General features: G+C 40.2%; 3 protein-coding genes across 5 annotated transcripts in view; 2 read left to right on the top strand and 1 right to left on the bottom strand.

The window, feature by feature from the left end:
* The first annotated feature begins 1,437 nt into the window (after positions 1-1,437).
* LOC123516123 (essential MCU regulator, mitochondrial-like) lies at positions 1,438-4,110 on the top strand. Its single transcript, XM_045275230.1, has 3 exons — positions 1,438-1,682; positions 2,365-2,513; positions 3,557-4,110. The coding sequence occupies exons 1-2, from the start codon at positions 1,538-1,540 to the stop codon at positions 2,490-2,492; spliced, it is 273 nt and encodes a 90-aa protein (XP_045131165.1). The 5' UTR covers positions 1,438-1,537; the 3' UTR covers positions 2,493-2,513; positions 3,557-4,110.
* A 600-nt stretch (positions 4,111-4,710) lies between these two features.
* LOC123516122 lies at positions 4,711-14,744 on the bottom strand. The gene is made up of 7 exons (XM_045275228.1): positions 14,688-14,744; positions 11,942-12,056; positions 11,136-11,314; positions 10,793-10,906; positions 6,282-6,445; positions 5,655-5,759; positions 4,711-5,291 (listed from the first exon to the last, which is right to left on the bottom strand). Exons 2-7 carry the CDS (start codon positions 12,046-12,048, stop codon positions 5,226-5,228), a joined length of 735 nt encoding a protein of 244 aa, XP_045131163.1. The 5' UTR covers positions 12,049-12,056; positions 14,688-14,744; the 3' UTR covers positions 4,711-5,225.
* A 1,663-nt stretch (positions 14,745-16,407) lies between these two features.
* Positions 16,408-20,000, top strand: part of LOC123515807 (neuroendocrine convertase 1-like) — a 239,936-nt gene continuing 236,343 nt past the window's right edge. For all 3 annotated transcript variants that reach the window (XM_045274637.1, XM_045274640.1, XM_045274639.1), the window contains exon 1: positions 16,408-16,690. In XM_045274637.1, the coding sequence (XP_045130572.1) occupies positions 16,499-16,690 (192 nt within the window). In that variant the 5' untranslated portion in view covers positions 16,408-16,498. The remainder of the gene's footprint in view (positions 16,691-20,000) is intronic.

Below are 20,000 nucleotides of genomic sequence, written 5' to 3'. Positions count from 1 at the left end.
GAGTATAGAGATAGATTAAAGGAATTAAACATGTTTTCATTTGAGAGGAGATGTATAAGAGGGATATGATAGAGTTATTTAAAATGTTCTCAGATACAAACTACATAGATGTGAGATCTTTCTTTACCTTAGAGGAGGGAAGTAGGACTAGAAATCATGGCAGGAAGATTAGAAAGCAAGGCTGCAGGTTAGATATAAGAAAATATTTCTTTAGTCATAGGGTGGTAGACTTCTGGAATGCATTGCCAGAGACGGTTGTAAATAGCACTAGTTTGACAATGTTTAAAAACAGATTAGATAAGCACTTAAATTTATTAGATTTATAATTATGTATAGCGCTGCATGATAGTTTTTATAAGAAATTTACTATAGTTAAACAAGACATGATCCCCATGTATGGGGATCACAGATTGTAGAGGAATTCGCTGCAGGACTTAGCCCTGTTAATGGGCCAAATATTTAGAATTAGTATATAATGTATTGTGTACTTGTAAGTGTATCTTTAAGTATTGATGACGAGGTCGCTGTGCGACTGATACAGGATAACCTAGATGGGCCCTGGTGGCCCTTTGTTATCCTATTATTTATGTTATGTTATATGTTACTATTGCTACTACTACTACTGCTACTACTACTACTACTACTACTACTACTACTACTACTACTACTACTACTACTAATAATAATAATAATAATAATAATAATAATAATAATAATAATAATAATAATAATAATAATAATAATAATAATAATAATAATAGCAGTAGTGGTAACATTCTAGTAGTAGCGGGAGTAATAAAAATGCTCTCACCAACAAAAATGTTACAAAACTCTACGGTGAAAGCAAGCCATGTTTGTTTAACTCTACGGGTAATCCTTTCACCTTAATTTTGACGCTCTCTCCCATCTTCAAGGTCTTTCTGACACTCATTCACTCACACATTGCCCCCACCCTTTCTCCCACCATATCCCGCATCCCTTCTTCTTTTCTCTTCTCTGTTGTAGTGAAGCAAATTTTGTTTCTAACAGTTGCATGGTTTAAGTCTTGCAGTGCTCTGAAATTGCTTGAACAATAAATATAAGTAAATAATGTGTGTGTATGTGTGTGTCAAAATAAAGGTATAATGCGATTGTGTATTACATAAAACTGTCTTGTTATTATCCCTCATATTTATTTTCAGGAATAAAGGAAATAATATGGGTTATAGTCTTTTCTTCTGCAGTTTATAAGGAAAAGGAGAGTTTTTATCAAATAACAACACAGATGTAAAAGCGTCTTTATCAAAGTATTTGAACCTTATATGTTGTTAAACAGGTCAGAAATTGTTGGAAAATACTACAATTTCATTATTAGTCTTGTGGAGATAATTTGATTCAGAAAGAATGAAATGTAAAACTATTGACTGGGTGGGAAACATCTGCAAGGACTGAGGGTCCGATCGAGAGCCTGAAGAGAACTGACGGAGGCTGAGGCAGACTCTGGCTTGGTGCCCGGAAGGGATTGCAGGTATTTGAGGAAACAAGTGGGCCCATCATCATGGCTACTGTCCTGAGGCCAGCACAGCGTGTGGCGGTGTCTGTTGCGAGGGGTGTGAGGCAGCTGCATCTCTCTAAGCCCAACAACGAGACCTTCACCGTGACTGATGCTGTCCTGCCCAAGCCACACTCCACCAAGCTTGCAGGTAATAACTAGCCTGGCCCTTTCTTCTCCCTCCAAGATCTTGGGGCATTAGAACATTTTGATGTATGTATTCATTCGTAGATTTAATATATCAATTAGAGATGGGGAACTACATGTGGAATGGTCGAGGGTGTCAAATTACAGCAGCCTAAGGTATGTTTGTCCTTGTAAACACAGTGGCAGGAAGTGAGACAGTCCAGAACCATTATGAGTGTTAGTCCTAGTGGAGTGAGAATAATCTTCAGTAAAGTAAGAGGATAGAGTGATGGAATGTATGAGAGAAGTACACGGGGATTAGAACATGCAATGACAACAGGATTTGAATGTGCAAGCAAATGGTGACTTCTTTGGCACTCATTCCCTTTGGCTCTGGGACTTCTTAGGAATTGGTCTTAGTTATATTCAGATTATATGATATAAATACTTCTAATGATTCCACTGGGGCTGCCATGGTACAGTGGGAGTACCAATGGTTTGGGGGCCGAGAAGTCCTCCAGCACATGGCTTTGAATTCTAGCCACAGCCTGAAGGCAGGAAAGGCATCCACTTGGAGTAATGATTGTAAAATGCCAAAATGAAGCCCTCTGTAAGGAGGCACCATTAGGCATTGTTGCATTTATAGTTTGATTAACTTTCAGGTTATTTGAAGTATTAATGAGTGTGCATGTGAATGGTGTTCACAGGCTATATGGGCATCACTATGGCAACATCACTGGGTATATTCACTGGAGCAGAGATGAGCAAGAATATTGCAAGCTTCTTGGAGGAAAATGAACTGTTTGTCCCATCAGATGATGATGATGATGACTGAATGCAATATTGTGTGCCAAAGGTAAGATGGTTATTAAGCTTTGGAGTATTTTCTGTATTACTTTAACACTGGGATGGAGAAAAATGGCCACTTAACATAACATAAACATAACATAAATAATAAGATAACAAAGGGCCACCAGGGCCCATCTAGGTTATCCTGTATCAGTCGCACAGCGACCTCGTCATCAGTACTTAAAGATACACTTACAAGTACACAATACATTATATACTAATTCTAAATATTTGCCCCATTAACAGGGCTAAGTCCTGCAGTGAATTCCTCTACAATCTGTGATCCCCATACATGGGGATCATGTCTTGTTTAACTATAGTAAATTTCTTATAAAAACTATCATGCAGCACTATACATAATTATAAATCTAATAAATTTAAGTGCTTATCTAATCTGTTTTTAAACATTGTCAAACTAGTGCTATTTACAACCCTCTCTGGCAATGCATTCCAGAAGTCTACCACCCTATGACTAAAGAAATATTTTCTTATATCTAACATGCAGCCTTGCTTTCTAATCTTCCTGCCATGATTTCTAGTCCTACTTCCCTCCTCTAAGGTAAAGAAAGATCTCGCATCTATGTAGTTTGTATCTGAGAACATTTTAAATAACACACATAAATGTCACTTGTAGTGACGGGTGACAGGCAGTACTCTTTGAGTACCATATATTCAATTTGGGTAAAAATTGATAAAATGTTCTTTTGTAATCAATCTGCAATTCCCATAAATAAGAGGGGCACTTGTAATTTTCTTAGCTGATTGAAGTGACCAAACATTGTAGATGCAGATTTAAAGTTATTGAAATTGATTTCATTGGAAATGAATTGTTAGTGAGAGTAAGGAACATTTGAAAAATTCTATAGAGCACATAAATTTAAGTTATAGGGAGTGCATTGAAAAGATCAGGATTCATAATGGTCAATGAAAATTATTTAGCCTTTTATTAGGAAAAAAGAAAAAAAAAGGCTCCAATGGTTCTTAGATAAAGTTAGGTTAGTTTAATTATTAGTGTGACATCACTGATATTTTGTTATGTTCTTGTTTCAGGTATGTGAAGAAATTTCTAGTCAACATCTTGCTAAAGGTAAATATCTAAATATAAACTAAAGGCAAATCTGTATCAAAAGTTGCAGGGCTATTTGTATGTTTTCTTATTTGATGTGAAGATTGTGCCAAGTGATACATGATGATGTTATTGTTAATTGGTTGATATGAGTTGTACATTAATTTTGATTCCAGCATAATATTCTTGTGATTAATTTCATAATCATATTTAATGTGAGATCCCTGAATGTTGATTTGCAATTCACTTATTTTCTCATAATTATAGATGTTATTGGTGGCTGGTTTAGTTAAAAATGCTTCAAAGGGAATGACTAATTTTTAAGAAGTTAATTTCAATATTCAAAAGTCCATAAAGTTTTATCTTTTTAATTTTAATTTAAAACAATTTACGGGATTGAATATTTACCTCATCAGTGAGAATTCTCAAATATTATATTATATCATTAAGAAAGCTACTTGTTACTTATGATAGTTGATTTATAGTTGATAGTATGATATAAACTTATAATCCTGTTCAATAAAAAGCACAAAATATACATCAAGACTATTGATTAGAAAACACCTTTCCAATATTTCTACAAGAGGGTCAGATATTTTTAATTTTTCTTTCCAACCTGTATTGCTTTTTATACCAGACCAATTCTTGCCGAAGGGATGCAATCCAGACAAGGTAGTCTTGTTGTGGGAGTAATAATATGGAAGAAGGCATTTCCATTTGTATTGCTGTACCCTTTCATTACATTTTGTAATGTGGAAGGAGTACATAGTTAGTATTTTCAAAATGTATCACATCATTAAAGAAACAAATCACTCTGATTGAAAGGATTCCTGTGAAATACTTAATGTTGAACTAGTTTCTGTAATATATATTGTTTACATATTATTATGCAGGCATATTACAGCCATTGTTTATGATGATAATGCTTTTTATTTAACTTCTGTAAGGTAATATTTTTTTTATAAACTATATTTGGGTATTTTCATGTTTCTTGTGCTTCAGAATAATAGAAATTCTTGTATTTGAAAAGTGCAAGAGAACAATTCAAGATGTTTCTGTAAAACATCTTTCTTCTGATGAACAACCGAAGAATTTTCTCATGAAACATAGATAAGAATTCAAGGTAATTAGAAAAATATATTCTTGTATTCTTTATTACAAAGCATAAAAACATATGAGTACTGTACCATTATTATACAATTTACTTGACAGAATTTGTGAGGCATGAGACAATGTGTTACAATCCTGCTGTTGCTGGTTTAGAATATCACAGATAAGGAAAGATGTTGACAACTGAAATTTTATTTATTTATTTTTTTCTTTTGATATAAGAGGGCACTGGGCTAGGGCTATAAAAAGGAGCAAAAAAAAAAAAAAAAAAAAAAAATCCACTGAGCTTCCAGTTCCTAAGGACAGGAACAAAATGGATTGTCCAAAATTGTAGAATAAGTGTCTTATAACTATTGGCATAAGTCACAGAAGAAACTAGGAATTTAAGCTGTGAGATAAAGATGAGAAGTATTTAACTGTTACCACTATTTTTTGTTAGTTTGATTGTCATTTGTGAAGATTTATAGCAATATTGAAACTAACAAGATTAGTACACTAGATAGTGACTTGCCTAAACAGAAAGCAATAAATAACCTTCCTGCTTCAATCATCGTCTCCCCGATGGAAGTGTCGTCTTGCCTGCATGCCTGTTCTTCCACTGATGATGGTCTGCCAAGGAAATTATTGTAAATTGATTCTCACTCAATAGTCAAGGTGTAAGCAAAACTGTGTGTGTATATTTCACAAACAATTATTATTAGGAATCATCTTTCAGAGCATTAAAATACAAATTCATGTCATAAGTGTTGATCTTATTTTATGCACTCATCAGGCCTCCTCTAAATTATGGTGTGCAGTTCTGGTCCCTATACCATAGTATAGAATTTGTACAGTTAATGATTACTAATGTTTTGTGCTTATTTATTGATCAAGAAAATAGATAAGTGGGTGTGAATGAGAGGAGTAGCTCAGGAGTGAGGAGGAAATTAAGATAGGATTAGAGGCAGCCGTAGAAGGCTCTGCTCAACATACTGTGATAAGGCCTTCCTTGTCAAAATTGTGGTAGATGGAGGTGTTGACGTTTTCTTTCTCCTTGAAGTGGTAGAGTACATTAGGTGCCACAAAAGTGACAGTATTCTGAGGATAAACACACATATAAACACATGGCTTTGCATGTACTCATAACCCATTCACATTAAAGTAATTTCATAGCTAGGCATTTATTGTCTAAATATGCTTGTGTCAAATACATTCCTTTATGTTTCATTTACTCCTTTTATTTTCTCACTGAAGTGAGAAGATGAAAGGATGATTAAGGAAAGAAGTAGCTGGAGTGAAGGTGAACAGGAAGATAAAGTGATTGACTAGTTGGTAGGTAAAAATAAGAAATGGAAGGGATTGCTGAAGGAAAGGGCAGATTAAGAAAGAGGTACATTTCACGTATATACTCAGATAGAAGTGCATTTGTTTAAGGGATTTTAAAATCTAGAATGCAATTGTACATTACCTTCAAGACATAACTAGGAAAGTGCTGGAATGAAATTAAATGACATGGAAGTGAGAAGAAGAGTCTAAATTTCTAAAGCTGGACAGATCAGGATAATAGAAGAGATCATTGCTTTAGAAAGGTGTGGAGGAGGGACAACATATAAAGTTCACCTTGGAGGGTGTGCCATCGAAATCTTGCTTGGTAAAGGGGTGGCCAAGGCGAAATCTCTGCTTCAGTGTGACTAAAGAGGAGGTAGTTAGCACCATCTGAAATTTCTTGTCCTTTTGGTATTCCCAGTCTCCACCTCCTCCCTCTCCATCCAAGTACTTCACATCTGAAAAAAAAAAAGTGATTTTTGCTCCACTTCCCTTCCTCTAGATTTAAAAGTTCTCTCAGGAAGGCAGTGCAGACATGTCTTTTGTTATTGCTGTTCTATGTAATTTCATGTTATCAAGTCTACATGATTTAGTAGGAATGATGAAGGGTTTACTTGATTATAATTTTTTTCAATATACAATACTCTCTCTCTCTCTCTCTCTCTCTCTCTCTCTCTCTCTCTCTCTCTCTCTCTCTCTCTCTCTCTCTCTCTCTCTCTCTCTCTCTCTCTCTCTCTCTCTCTCTCTCTCTCTCTCTCTCTCTCTCTCTCTCTCTCTCTCTCTCTCTCTCTCTCTCTCTCTCTCTCTCTCTCTCTCAAGATACTTGGTGCAGTGTGACAATGAATATGAGAAGGAACACTACTGTTGGGTTATATATATATATATATATATATATATATATATATATATATATATATATATATATATATATATATATATATATATATATATATATATATATATATATATATATATATATATATATATATATATATATATATATATGGTATGGTATACCTCCATACATGACAATGGAGAAAGAAGAATTGAAATATATATGATAGAGAAAACAGATAAACCAGCAAAGTTGTTGTTAGGCACAAGCAGACGAGCCTCAAGGAAAAAAGTTATAAACTTTGACTGTCTGAATGGGGCAGATGACAGAGACAAAGATGTTTTGTTTTGCTTGGGCACTGTGTACAAAGGAGGGGAAAGACTACACTTGACCTGGCCCTCGTATTTCCCCTCGTACCCCAAACTCTGCCCCTGTTTTGTTCTGAGTGGTAAGATCATATATATGGACATGCTTATGGGTGTGTCATGTATGTTGGGGATCCTGGAGTACATAAGCATGGATATTGAGAGAGAAAAGGGATTTTTTTTTTAGAGCAACAGAGATTATAGCAAGAGAGGAAGACGAGATTCTGGGAGAGGCCGCGGGCAGGGAAGATATGGACGGAATCTTATAACAGTAAGTGGAGTTAGAAGTTGTAATGCAATCTTGAAAACAAATAATTCAGTAATTAATATTACAATGATGGACGATTAACAATAGGATGTCTACTTTTAATATTTTGATATTTGGTTACGTTATGATCGTGGAAGGAGCAGTTGTTGTGGCCGTGTCATATCGTTCTGTTGTTTTGTGAGTGCTATGAGAACTTCGCTGCATCTAGTAAGTGTCGTGTCTGTATAATGTATTTCTGGTATCAATATCTTGAGTATTATGAATAAATCGGCATGATGCGGATATGTGTGAATTTAGCAGGAAGTCGCAGTAACGCAGATACATTACTTAAGAGCGGCATATGAGGTTTGATGAGTACATCGCTGTAATGCCTGTATATTTCATTGAGTGGTATGTTTGAGCTAACTCAGGAGATCTTTGTAACGCAAATATATATGATATATTGTCCAGTGAAGAGAACGAAAATCTTTTGTGAGCAAATTTACGTGTTTGTTTGTGTATGAAGTTCACAGTCATTTTCACATGTGGTATATATTTGAAGGGTGTTGATTGTCGGAGACATATTGGATGTGTATGTATCAGCAGTAATGATTTAAGTAAAGGAAGAAAATTTGACTGGAGTGTCTATAACCAGTAGCCAGAGAAGTATGCAACATTTGTGCAACAGATCGGATCACGACACACACACACACACACACACACATATATATATATATATATATATATATATATATATATATATATATATATATATATATATATATATATATATATATATATATAAAATACTCCGCTTAATGAATGTTCGTCAAACGAATTTCCTGTTTAACGTACTATATAAAGCTAGACCGTTTTAGCGAATTTACTGGGTCTGAATTTGCCAGGTGAGGGACCGAACACAGTAGCTTCGCTCTGATTGGCTGGCTCCCCGCCTCTGTCTCTAGCGCTCCTGGAGCTGGATCCAAGATTCTTTAACAATGTCAGAGCAATCTTCTGCCGCAAAATGGCTTCCATGAACGCTTAGAGGGACGGTGACAAGGTTGCTATCAAGTTGCTCTGAGGTTGCTGGGAACACCCACCTCTGGAGATGGTGTTACTGTCTTATATATGCATTTATTAGGGTGACCAGACGTCCCCGGTTTCCGGAGACAGTCCTGTCCCCGGTTACTGCTGTCCCCGGAAATGTCCCCGGTTTTCTGTAACTGAAAGATCACTTGATGCGTTAAAAAACTATTCCTTTTGATTATGATAATTATGTCCTTTTTATCATTAATCTTTTAGAATATCAAGAATAAGGAGAAGGCCTTAATTTCCGTGAAGACGGTGAAGTGTATGGCGGACACATTTTAACAGCTAATGGGTGTTCATGATCTCAGATATTTCATCAGGTAGAGATTTTTTTTTCTTTGCAATTTGGGTAAATAAGGCGAAAGAAACTTTTGATTGCTGGTTTAGAAATGGTACGGATAGTGTCCCCGTTTTAGTTTTTCCAGTGCAAAAACACTATATGTTTTTACCTCCCTGAACTGAAAATGTCCCCGGAATTTATCTCAGAAATCTGGTCACCCTAGCATTTATGTTCACAACAACATTTGTATTAGCTTTTTACAAACCTTGCCCCCAAGAAAGGATTGTTTTGTAATGCATAAGCTGAAATCTTACATGGAATACCAAAAAATAATGCAGAGATGAGATCGCCCACAGACGAAGTGGAGACTCGCGGCGACTCGGCCGCTTTATCTTGTGACCCTTTTACCCTGCGTGTTGTCTTTCACCACAATATTAAATTGTTTCCACTCCTCTATTGCCTGCTATAATGGATATCATATCATAGTATTCATATATGCTCATGCCATGAGGATAATCTCGACTCTGTAGCACTGAGTGATAGTGAATTACTATGAAATACCGCGGTGTTGAGTGTGCTGGTATATATCTGTGTGGTGTAAGCGCGGCTGCATGGTGAGCCTTTTTTTTTTTTTTTTTTTTTTTTTACCATGTGGGCTTTTCACGGGAATTTATGGGCTAAAGGACATGCTTTTTGTGGCACCTCCTATCTCAAAACCCACCCGCTAGGAAACCCTTGCCCCGAGTGAGGAAGCCCAACCTACACTCGGACCGTGGACAGGATTCGAACCCGTGTTCTTGGAGACCCCTCGGACCCCAAAGCACGCATGGTTCCACTGTACCACAGCGGAACCTTGTCAGCCAATCAACACGCGTCATTCTGTCTCCGTGAGGACGGCTGCTTTTACTATATCTGTTGTTTGTGAGCATCTGAGATACTCTCACACACAGACACACAGCACAGACACTCACACACCACGAGAACACAGGCAGACACAACCAGAGTATATGTATATACTCTGGACACAACGCGGACGGACACGGACGGCGGAGAGAACACCATCTCCTGCTACCGGCTCACCATGGCAAGACCAGACTACCAACAAGGTCTTGTAAAATGGTACAATATTAAGGCCGGGTATAGATTCATCACGTTCCATCAGTCGGGGAAGGACGTCTACGTACACGCCACAGGCCTCACAAGGTCCCTTAAGGAGAATCCACCAAGAGAAGGGGACCGTGTCCTTCTCAATCTCCGTCAAAGCGACAAAAGATCCGAGCCCAGTGATGTGGCTTGGAGTGAACCCCCTTCCTGCCTATCGATGAAAAAGCCGCCGTCATCACGCAAAGCTGGAGAGGAGGAGGACGTTCCAGCAAAAATTTGCGCGTGCATATACGCAGCAAAAGCCATTGCAGGGACAGATCTTCGCCGCCTACAAGAGCTCATACCGATCCTCCTGCAGCACAATGGGCTCCCCGTGATCTCCATACCTCTGAGCGCCTTTTCCGCCCCATCTCGTTCCAAGATGAGACCAACACGCCGTCCCGGCCCCAGAGACCACCGTAGAGAGGCGCAAGATGACGACGTCCGACACATCTACCGACCACAAAAAGAGGAGGACGTGGAAGCAGCGGCTGAAGAAGACGTGGAAGAAGAAGAGGAAGAGGACGAGAGGGACAAAGATAACGGCGATAGCGAGGAGACCGAACATGAGGACGTCTCAGCCGACGACACACGGAGAACTGGGTCATCTACCGTAGCCAGTAAAGGTTCCCAGCCACCCAGACCTCTCCCCGCAGCTACCACGCGGGAAGTCAGGTCACCTCCTGCCGCAGGCAGCAAGGAAATCCAGGAATCTACTCGGCGTGAAGAAGTACAGGTTATTACACACCTCCAAACTAAGAGAGGTGATAATGAGAGAGAGAGAGAGAGAGAGAGAGAGAGAGAGATATTAATTGACTGACTCCGACTGACTCATTGTACACATACTTGGGTAGTTATCACTTGGGAGGTCATAGTAGTCATCGTCGTCTTGGAACACCCGCTCGAAGGTGACGGAGGGGGAGGTGTTGAGAATGATGGTCCGCGTGAAGAACGATAAGCCTGCCAGGAGACAACTGATAGATTGATTTAACCCTCTCACTACTACTGATACATCATCCTTTAATCCTTTCTCTGTAACATGAAACAATGAACACCACCACCACCACCACCATCATTAACATCAATATCACCACCACCATCACCACTACTAAAGTAAACAAATATGACTGTTAAGACCCTTCCCCCCTCCCCACATCCATCACTTAGATTCCATTCTCCTGAAGTGTACCAGCAGCGATGAGGAACTCCTCAAAGTTTTCGTCCTTGATGTGGTGGAAGGTGCCGAGGACGAGGGACCAATCAGGTTGCATGGGTCTGGCCGCGCCCTTGAGTTCGTCCTCAGTTGCGTTGGCCAGCATTCCTCCAGTTCGTAGCCACGCTTCACTCACAAACTGGGTCGCATTATTACTGCAGGAGTGAAGTGGAAGCATGAGAGAGAGAGAGAGAGAGAGAGAGAGAGAGAGAGAGAGAGTTATCTTTAATAAAATTGGTTAATTTCGTCATAAATATGGATATTTGGAGGATTGTTTACAAAGTATTTCTCTTCTTGTGACTTATTGTTTGTTAATGAAGACTTAAATGCGCTTTATAACTTACTGAAACAATGGAAGCCATTCTCTCTCTCTCTCTCTCTCTCTCTCTCTCTCTGCTGTACCTTAGTGGTTATGAATGTTCTAACGGGCTTGGAACCCAAAATACATTAAATGGACGGAAACGAAAGCCAAATGTTGGTATTAATTACGTTGATTAAGAAAAGAATTGTTTTTGCCTTGCCCGGAAGAACAATGGCATTGCAAATGAGGTTGCTCAACTCAAAATAATTAAGAGTTTAGGGTTAAAACATTACGTATCATTACACTCGTAAAATTTGCCTTTATTTCCTGAGGGCACTATCAATATATTTCATTGGTTATTCAACTGTGAAAGGTGGCATTCGATGAACATTTCGTTATCTTTCCTTCTTGCCTTAAAATTAAAATTACACACACACACACACACACACACACACACACTACTGGAGAGAGTATCGCTTGCCTTAATGTGGCGTTGAGGAGAAGGGCGTCTCGTCTTTCCATCTCTTGCATTAAGGGCCACAGGAAGCCGAATAGGAAGAATATCGACACTATCACAAGGACAATCATAGTGCTGTCTGGCAAGAGTGAAGAGAACATAGCAGAATAAGAAGTAGTGCCTGCTAATGTAGAACACTATACATATAAAAAGATCACCTTCATATGGTTTAAACTATATACAATATTTTATCCAGACACTAATAAGAAAAATCCACTCCAATCGTTGTTTAATATTCCATTGTGGCTTTGTGGGTGTCTCTTTGATGCCATGCTGCTGCTGCTGCTCAACTTTTGTATTGCTCAGAATTGCTATTTAAAATCACTATTCTTTCATTTTGTAGATTTTACATCTCGTACAACTTCCTCTCTCTAGGCTTGGATTTTTTTTTCAATGGAATTTGACACATCTGTCATTGATTACTAATCTCTCTCTGAAACATCTTTGACTAATTTACAGGCAGTTCCAAAGTTTATACTTGATAGAAATTGCGAAATCAAATAATTTTATTTCCTTTCTTTCTTGCAGATGCTTATAAAGACTTTATAATGCTGTTAAGTTTTGCATAATTTTAATTTTTGCAAAGTCCTTACGAACAAGAGAGAGAAATTGCTGTTCAGCAAATCACTATATATGTTTAGAGAATTTGTCTCCATGCATTTATTTCTGATGGTTAACAATCATGAGTTAATCATTTTTATTTGTTTACGTATTTACTTGTCTGTCTATTTGATTTAGTTATTTATTCATTTACTTATATATGTATGTATGCATCTACGTATATATTTATGTATGTATGTATGTAAGTATGTATGTATGTAAGTATGTATGTATATAGGTATGTATATACGTATCTATTTGTCTGTCTGTCTGTCTGTCTATCTATCCATCTGTCTATCTATCTATCTATCTATCTATCTATCCATTAATGATAACTGTGAAAAATATTAGCAACTCTAATCAAGCTACAAACCTGAGAAGAATAGCAATATAATTTAAGTTCTTGGAAAAATAACACAATTACATAAAGCCGTATCGAAAAAAAAAAAAAAAAGAAGTGCCACACAAATCTCTCTCGACATCATAACTTCAGCGTGTAGAGAAGCGAATGCGACACGGCCATTGATTTGAGTCACCAGCATGTATGAAAGCAAAGCCAGAGTAGGAAATCAAAAGTGGAGATACCGGGCATACTACACACTGATGGAGCGACGGCTGAAGTGTTTATTGCTGGAATCACATTCAGGGATACTTGACTTGAAGATGTGCCTCGTTTACACACACACACACGCATACGCAGTCACACACACACACACACACACACACACACACACACACACACACACGCCCGGTAGCTCAGTGGTTAGAGCGCTGGCTTCACAAGCCAGAGGACCGGGGTTCGATTTCCCGGCCGGGTGGAGATATTTGGGTGTGTCTCCTTTCACGTGTAGCCCCTGTTCACCTAGTAGCGAGTAGGTACGGGATGTAAATCGAGGAGTTGTGACCTTGTTGTCCCGGTGTGTGGTGTGTGCCTGGTCTCAGGCCTATCCGAAGATCGGAAATAATGAGCTCTGAGCTCGTTCCGTAGGGTAACGTCTGGCTGTCTCGTCAGAGACTGCAGCAGATCAAACAGTGAAACACACACACACACACACAAGCCAGACGACCGGGATTCGATTCCGCGGCCGAGTGGAGATATTTGGGTGTGTCTACTTTCACGTGTAGCCCCTGTTCACCTAGCAGTGAGTAGGTACGGGATGTAAATCGAGGAGTTGTGACCTTGTTGTCCCGGTGTGTGGTGTGTGCCTGGTCTCAGGCCTATCCGAAGATCGGAAATAATGAGCTCTGAGCTCGTTCCGTAGGGTAACGTCTGGCTGTCTCGTCAGAGACTGCAGCAGATCAAACAGTGAAACACACACACACACACAAGCCAGAGGACCGGGATTCGATTCCGCGGCCGAGTGGAGATATTTGGGTGTGTCTCCTTTCACGTGTGGGCTCTGTTCACCTAGCAGTGAGTAGGTACGGGATGGAAATCGAGGAGTTGTGTGTGACCTTGTTGTCCCGGTGTGTGGTGTGTGCCTGGTCTCAGGCCTATCCGAAGATCGGAAATAATGAGCTCTGAGCTCGTTCCGTAGGGTAACGTCTGGCTGTCTCGTCAGAGACTGCAGCAGATCAAACAGTGAAACACAAAGGTTTAACGTAACATTTTTTTTACTATCTAACTATCTATCTGTTTATTTATTTATCTATCTATCGATTTATCTATCCATTTATCTATCTATCTATCCATCTATTTAGCAATCTCTCTCTCTCTCTCTCTCTCTCTCTCTCTCTCTCTCTCTCTCTCTCTCTCTCTCTCTCTCTCTCTCTCTCTCTCTCTCTCTCTCTCTCATTATTAAAAGGAAATAACGAAGTGTAATTTTGATATAGTGTCCAATAGTAATAATGTTGTGCGGTTTTGTGTTCCTTTACACACAAGTCATGTTAAATGAAACGAAGTCTTATCTCGACTACCTTTAAGAGGCTGTATAGTGGAAGCTCTACAAGTTTTTAATGCCATTTTCAAGGTGGTAGTGATATTGCATCAAGGATTATACAAAAGTAATGGGAAAAAACACCTGTGAGAACCCAACTTCTTTGTGATCTTTGTAATTAGTTCTTGTAAGAGTATATTCAAATGGTTTCAAAATGCGAGTCAAGATCTTACCTGTGTTTGGCTGATGATAAGCTGGCTCAGGTATGGTGACAGTGCAGCCTCCACTTTCCCCGCATATGTAGGACCGATACCTTATCTCCAATTCCTTTATCTCTATACGATCTGTCCTTATCACTATTGGCTCTCAAGATTGAACTTATCTTGATGTTGATTAGCCACTGTCAAAAAAAAAAAAAAAAAACGTGGATATGGGCGATCATGAGGTAAATTGATAGTAGATGGATAACTGGAGTAAAGTGATTCCGATTAAGAATGTTGAAAGAGGGTAGGCCATGCAAAATGATGAGTGAGGAGAAATGGGATAGGGTAGCTTGGATCAGAAAGGTAGCCGATATAGATAACTGAGAAGCTTATGATTCTCCAATAGTATTTTGTCTCTTCCTTATCATCAGTTGGCCACTAACGAGTTATCGTGTGATCAATATTCACTGTGAATTTATCGTGGTCTGAACCAATACACTTACCACACGACAAGGACTTGCAGGATGCTCAGGAAGTTTATCGTGGCCAGAGCGAGCCTTGATCATGGCAAAATATTATGCTCGGATATCTAAATCACCACAAGATGCATTTTTATCAAATATAACTTCTATTCATTTTCTTATTTAGATATATGCCAATTTAATCATGAATGGATCACTCATTCTTCCGCACATCCTTCTTTAGCATTAAATTTTTCGTCATCCTGGGAGGTGTTTATTGGCTGTGGCGTGGTCAGTTCCCTTAATTCTCTCCGGCACACCTGGGAGCATCCCACCTCGGCAACTTGCTCTGAAATTCTCAACGGACGACGTTAGCACAAATGGCTCAAGTTTAGCTGAACTTCTTTTTTAAAGACTTGGACATCGTAATTGCCCAATTAGTTACCAGTTTTAACTTTCTTAATTGTGTTTGGGAGCGAGCCTCCACCCGCGGAGGTTGTTCCATTTGCTTTCCGCCACAGTCGATAAGAATTGCACAAGTGATAGTAGTACTGTTCACTGCACTGCATTGTTAGTATATTGTAAGAGAAGAGTATCAAAGTACTTCCGGAACTATATGAACTTTGTCCTTTATTTGATATTTGTAATACTGCTGTCTGCTTTACTGTTTTATTAAGAACACCTTTTTGTAGATCTTTTTTTCCCTGTTTATTTCTTTTGATTAGGTTTTGGAGAAAGAGAACTACAACAATTAATTAACCTTTTCCTGTATCATTTAGTTCTTAGAGAGAGAGAGAGAGAGAGAGAGAGAGAGAGAGAGAGAGAGAGAGAGAGAGAGAGAGAGAGAGAGAGAGATTTCCATATCTGTAACAATTTTCAGTGCACAGTGGAATTTTCCAAGACTTGTATGTATGTACCTATTCACGATAAGTAAAGAACAATTTGGATAGACGGATACGCATGTTTTTTGTTAAATATTTTCTATTAGAAATAGATATGTATAAATATATGATAATAGATACAATAACTTTGATGTCTTATACATAATCTTCTTCCTATTGTTCTTCAACTTTCGCTGTTTCCTTAGCGCCAAGTCTTCTCCCGGTGTTCTTGTCCGTTGCATCTTCTTTTCTTGCTCTCAATTTTTTGCAGTTCCACCTCCAGTCCATCTCTTCAGCTGGGTACCCGATTTGCAGCAGTCACCCCTAAACTTGGGTGGCGGGAGAGAGAAAGCGGTGCAGTAATGATTTGTTTTGGTAGCGCGCTCCTCTGGCGGCCAGTGCGCGAACGAGTCAGTGAAATGGAGAGGTACAGCTGACAGGAGGGTTAGTCGTAGCTTGTGATGTGCAAGACGCAGTTGCGTGTCGGTTAGTGCTTACCATGACCCGGACAGAACTACTTTGCCTTGTGGCTATATGGGCTACTATTTGGTGTTCGCCCGCCATAGCTGAGCACGACCATGATAGCTCTAAGAGAATTGTGTATCATAATCAGTTTGCTGTGGTCATTCCTGCTGGTAAGGAGACAGCTAATGAAGTAGCCTCAAAATATGGATTTAACAATCTCGGCCAGGTGAGTACTACAGCACATGTGTTGTGTAGGTGTGTCCATGTGTCCATGTAGGCAAGCATAGCGGTGGTGGCGGGGTAGACTGAGGGGACCGTGTGGGGTTGTGCTAACCTTAGCGAGTTTTACACACACACACACACACACACACACACACACACACACACTAATACTTTCTTTTACGCTTAACTTTTCCTTTCGTGAAGGTGAAACTCGGTCATGAGTGAAGTTGGTGCCCGAGGGCGGTGTGTTTATGTGGTGCAGCGAGGGTGTGCTCGTGTGTGGCTCGCTCACTCCGTGTATCTCGTGGAACGGAAGTGACTCGGGTGCCAGAATGATTACTTATTGTTGTGGGCAGCCAGTGTTTGAGAACATTTTTCTTCACACAACAAGGCGTGGTTTAACGTGTGTGTGTGTGTGTGTGTGTGTGTGTGTGTGTGTGTGTGTGTGGCAACTAGTAGGTTGCATTATAAATATATATCATAGGATGGGAGAGGTACAAAAGTAATTACGAAGAAGGTATGCAGGGAGAGGTGCCTGAGATGCAGGGGTAGCCACAGGGAGGGGAGGGGTGGAGGGCCGGAGGACGAGGGACTGGGGTAGTTACGATACCTCACTTTCATTTTCTACTCTGGATTTATCTTAATTATACTTCAGACAACGTGTTGATATTATATACATGTGCCATTAGTTCAAGTGGCATGTGCGCGGTGGAGCGAGCAAAACTGGTGGAGTCAGCAGCGTGCCTCAGGGGGTGTGGGTGGAGGTGTCAGTCCCGGGAGATGACTGCGCATGTGTACCGGAGAAACTTGAGCGCCAAAACCGTCCTCAGCTGTATGGCACTTTTTCCATCCATCTTTACGTATTACCGGCAGCTGTATAGAACTGTAAAAATAAAACATGATCTGTCTTATGCCTGTGTAGTGCGTTAGGGCAGAAAGGAGACAGATACACTCGAGTAAAGAAAGTGAGAAAGAGGTAATGAAAATGTAAAACTTGCTTCTGAGAAAAAAAATCTGTTATCACGCGGAAATAAAACTAATCAGATGACGAGAGAGAGAGAGAGAGAGAGAGAGAGAGAGAGAGAGAGTAGCAATGTTGAGATTTACAAACACAAGAGACGAACAATAATTCCCTTTTACTTGCACCCATTATGATGTGTGTTCAGTGCACCATCTCTCTTTACCGCGACCTATTTGACTTAGTTTACGTAACACCAACTCTCCGTTCTGACGGCCCTTACATCACGGACGTCACTTTGAACCAGCCGCGCAATGGTGTTTTAGTGGGCTGTCATCTCTTTGTAATCAAACGTTTGTCAAAGGCTGGACATCCTACTGAGAGAACTGAGGCGTGGCAGAGTGTAGGCATGGTGGAAAGCCCTGCACTGTGATGTGGGCTGAGAGAACGAACACCTTTGTTGGCTGGTTCACATTCCTCTTTGGGGCTGCACGCGAGGGGGTTGGGGTGCAGCCTTACACTCCCACACTTTGTTGCTTGCTCACCTTATCTCGTGCAGTATGTATGCAAGGGGGGTTTACAGTTCTCTCTCTCTCTCTCTCTCTCTCTCTCTCTCTCTCTCTCTCTCTCTCTCTCTCTCTTTCGTCTGTTTTGTTAGATGACATTCCACTTTTTTGTTATTTAATACTGTAATATTCAAATTTCAATATGAGTGCCAAGGTAATACTGTATTTTTGTGTGTGTATGGGACAAAATGTAATAATACCTCACTGAAGAACTTCTTAAGACCATCATTGTGGCGTGAGGGGAAGTGAGTCACTTGGGAGGCAGCGTGACACCTTCCGGCGGAGCTATGAGTGCTTGTCTTATCTCGGCTAGGGGTACCTGCTGTGATGATTTCCAGATAGTTCCTGATAGTTTTAAGTAATAGAAAATAAGAACGAGAGTCATATGTAACAATAGTACAAGTAGTGAACATTGTAAGGAGCTGGATAAGTTATTGACTTTTAGGCTTGATTCACACCATACTGCCAGGCATCTGCCAGGAACGTGCCATGCCTGGGACAGTCCAGTATTGTTCAATGTATTCCTATGCAAGCATTCACACTAGCCCTGCCAGGCACGTGCCCTGCCAGTCCCGTCCCGTCCCTGATCTCGGCAAAAGATATCTGGACGGGACGGGACTGGCAGGGCACGTGCCTGGCAGGGTAGTGTGAACTAGCAACGGTCCCGGTTCAGTCGCGTCCCAGACGTCTAGAGGAGTGATTGCCTCTCTGTAAGGTGTATTTTCTCTTTTTAGTTCATGGTGAATTTTTGCCAGAATTTCTTCAAACGTTCCAATACTCATCCTAAAATAATTGAAGAATTTACTTTCATCATCAATTAGTCGTGGATATAACGTGTGGAATTCTCCTTCACTTTTTCTGCTCTCCAGAATTGGATGAACCCACATTTGTCTTTTTTGTTTGTTTCTTTCTTTTTCTTCATCGTCTAAAGCAACCGCAATAGCTATTAAATCGGAGGTAGAAAAATCACACATCCTTCACCAGCAGTTACTTGAGAGGAACTGATGCGAGCACGGCAGGTGCCAGGCCGAACATGTGAACACACAAGGCAGGGCACGTTCCGTGCCTGGCACGTTCCTGGCAGATGCCTGGCAGTATGGTGTGAATCAAGCCTTAAAGAGTGAATGTGTAATACTGTAGATGTGCTACAGGGGCAAGAGTTGTAGGAAAACACTAGTATGGGAAATATGTAACATGTATATTGTGAAGGCTACTGTTTAAGTATGGCACTTAACTTTACTATGTATGTTTGAGTTTATTACGTAATTCTTAAGTTCGTAAGATAGGTAGTAGCGCGGTGGCGGTGCAGTATAGGCGTCCCACTAGGCGAGGTTGCGGCCCAAGATGAAAAGTGAAAGTCAGTTCACTGGGGGATGGGAGGAAGGGACGGAGGGACGGAGGGACGGAGGAGCGGTGTTACGTGGCCACAGGCGGGAGGGCGAGTAGCGACCGCATGTCATTATTCATTTGTTTCCCTGTGGAATTACGGACCATATGACCGACCGCCTCACCACAATGCTTAACTCATTTCTGCTACTAGTCCTTCCTCAGGCTAACAATTATGTTCATTCAGAGTAAGTGAAGGGAAGAAAATGCGGTCGTTGAGAAATGTAGTCCGCATGAGTTACGTTCAACAGTTCAGGGACGGAGACGAGTCACAAAGTTGGCAGTGACCTCAATGTGGTCCGCTGGAATTATCCTATAGGGAACGTCCTTGGCGGCGGGGCGTGTCGCGGCGGCAGTGGAATGGGGACAGGAGAAGCGGGGTCGGCCATGCTTAGCGGCGTTAA

Source organism: Portunus trituberculatus, chromosome 40, assembly GCF_017591435.1.
Source record: "Portunus trituberculatus isolate SZX2019 chromosome 40, ASM1759143v1, whole genome shotgun sequence".
Taxonomy (NCBI): Eukaryota; Metazoa; Arthropoda; class Malacostraca; order Decapoda; family Portunidae; genus Portunus; species Portunus trituberculatus.
The sequence above is the reverse complement of the archived record's forward strand: the minus strand, read 5'-3'. Positions and strand labels throughout refer to the sequence as shown.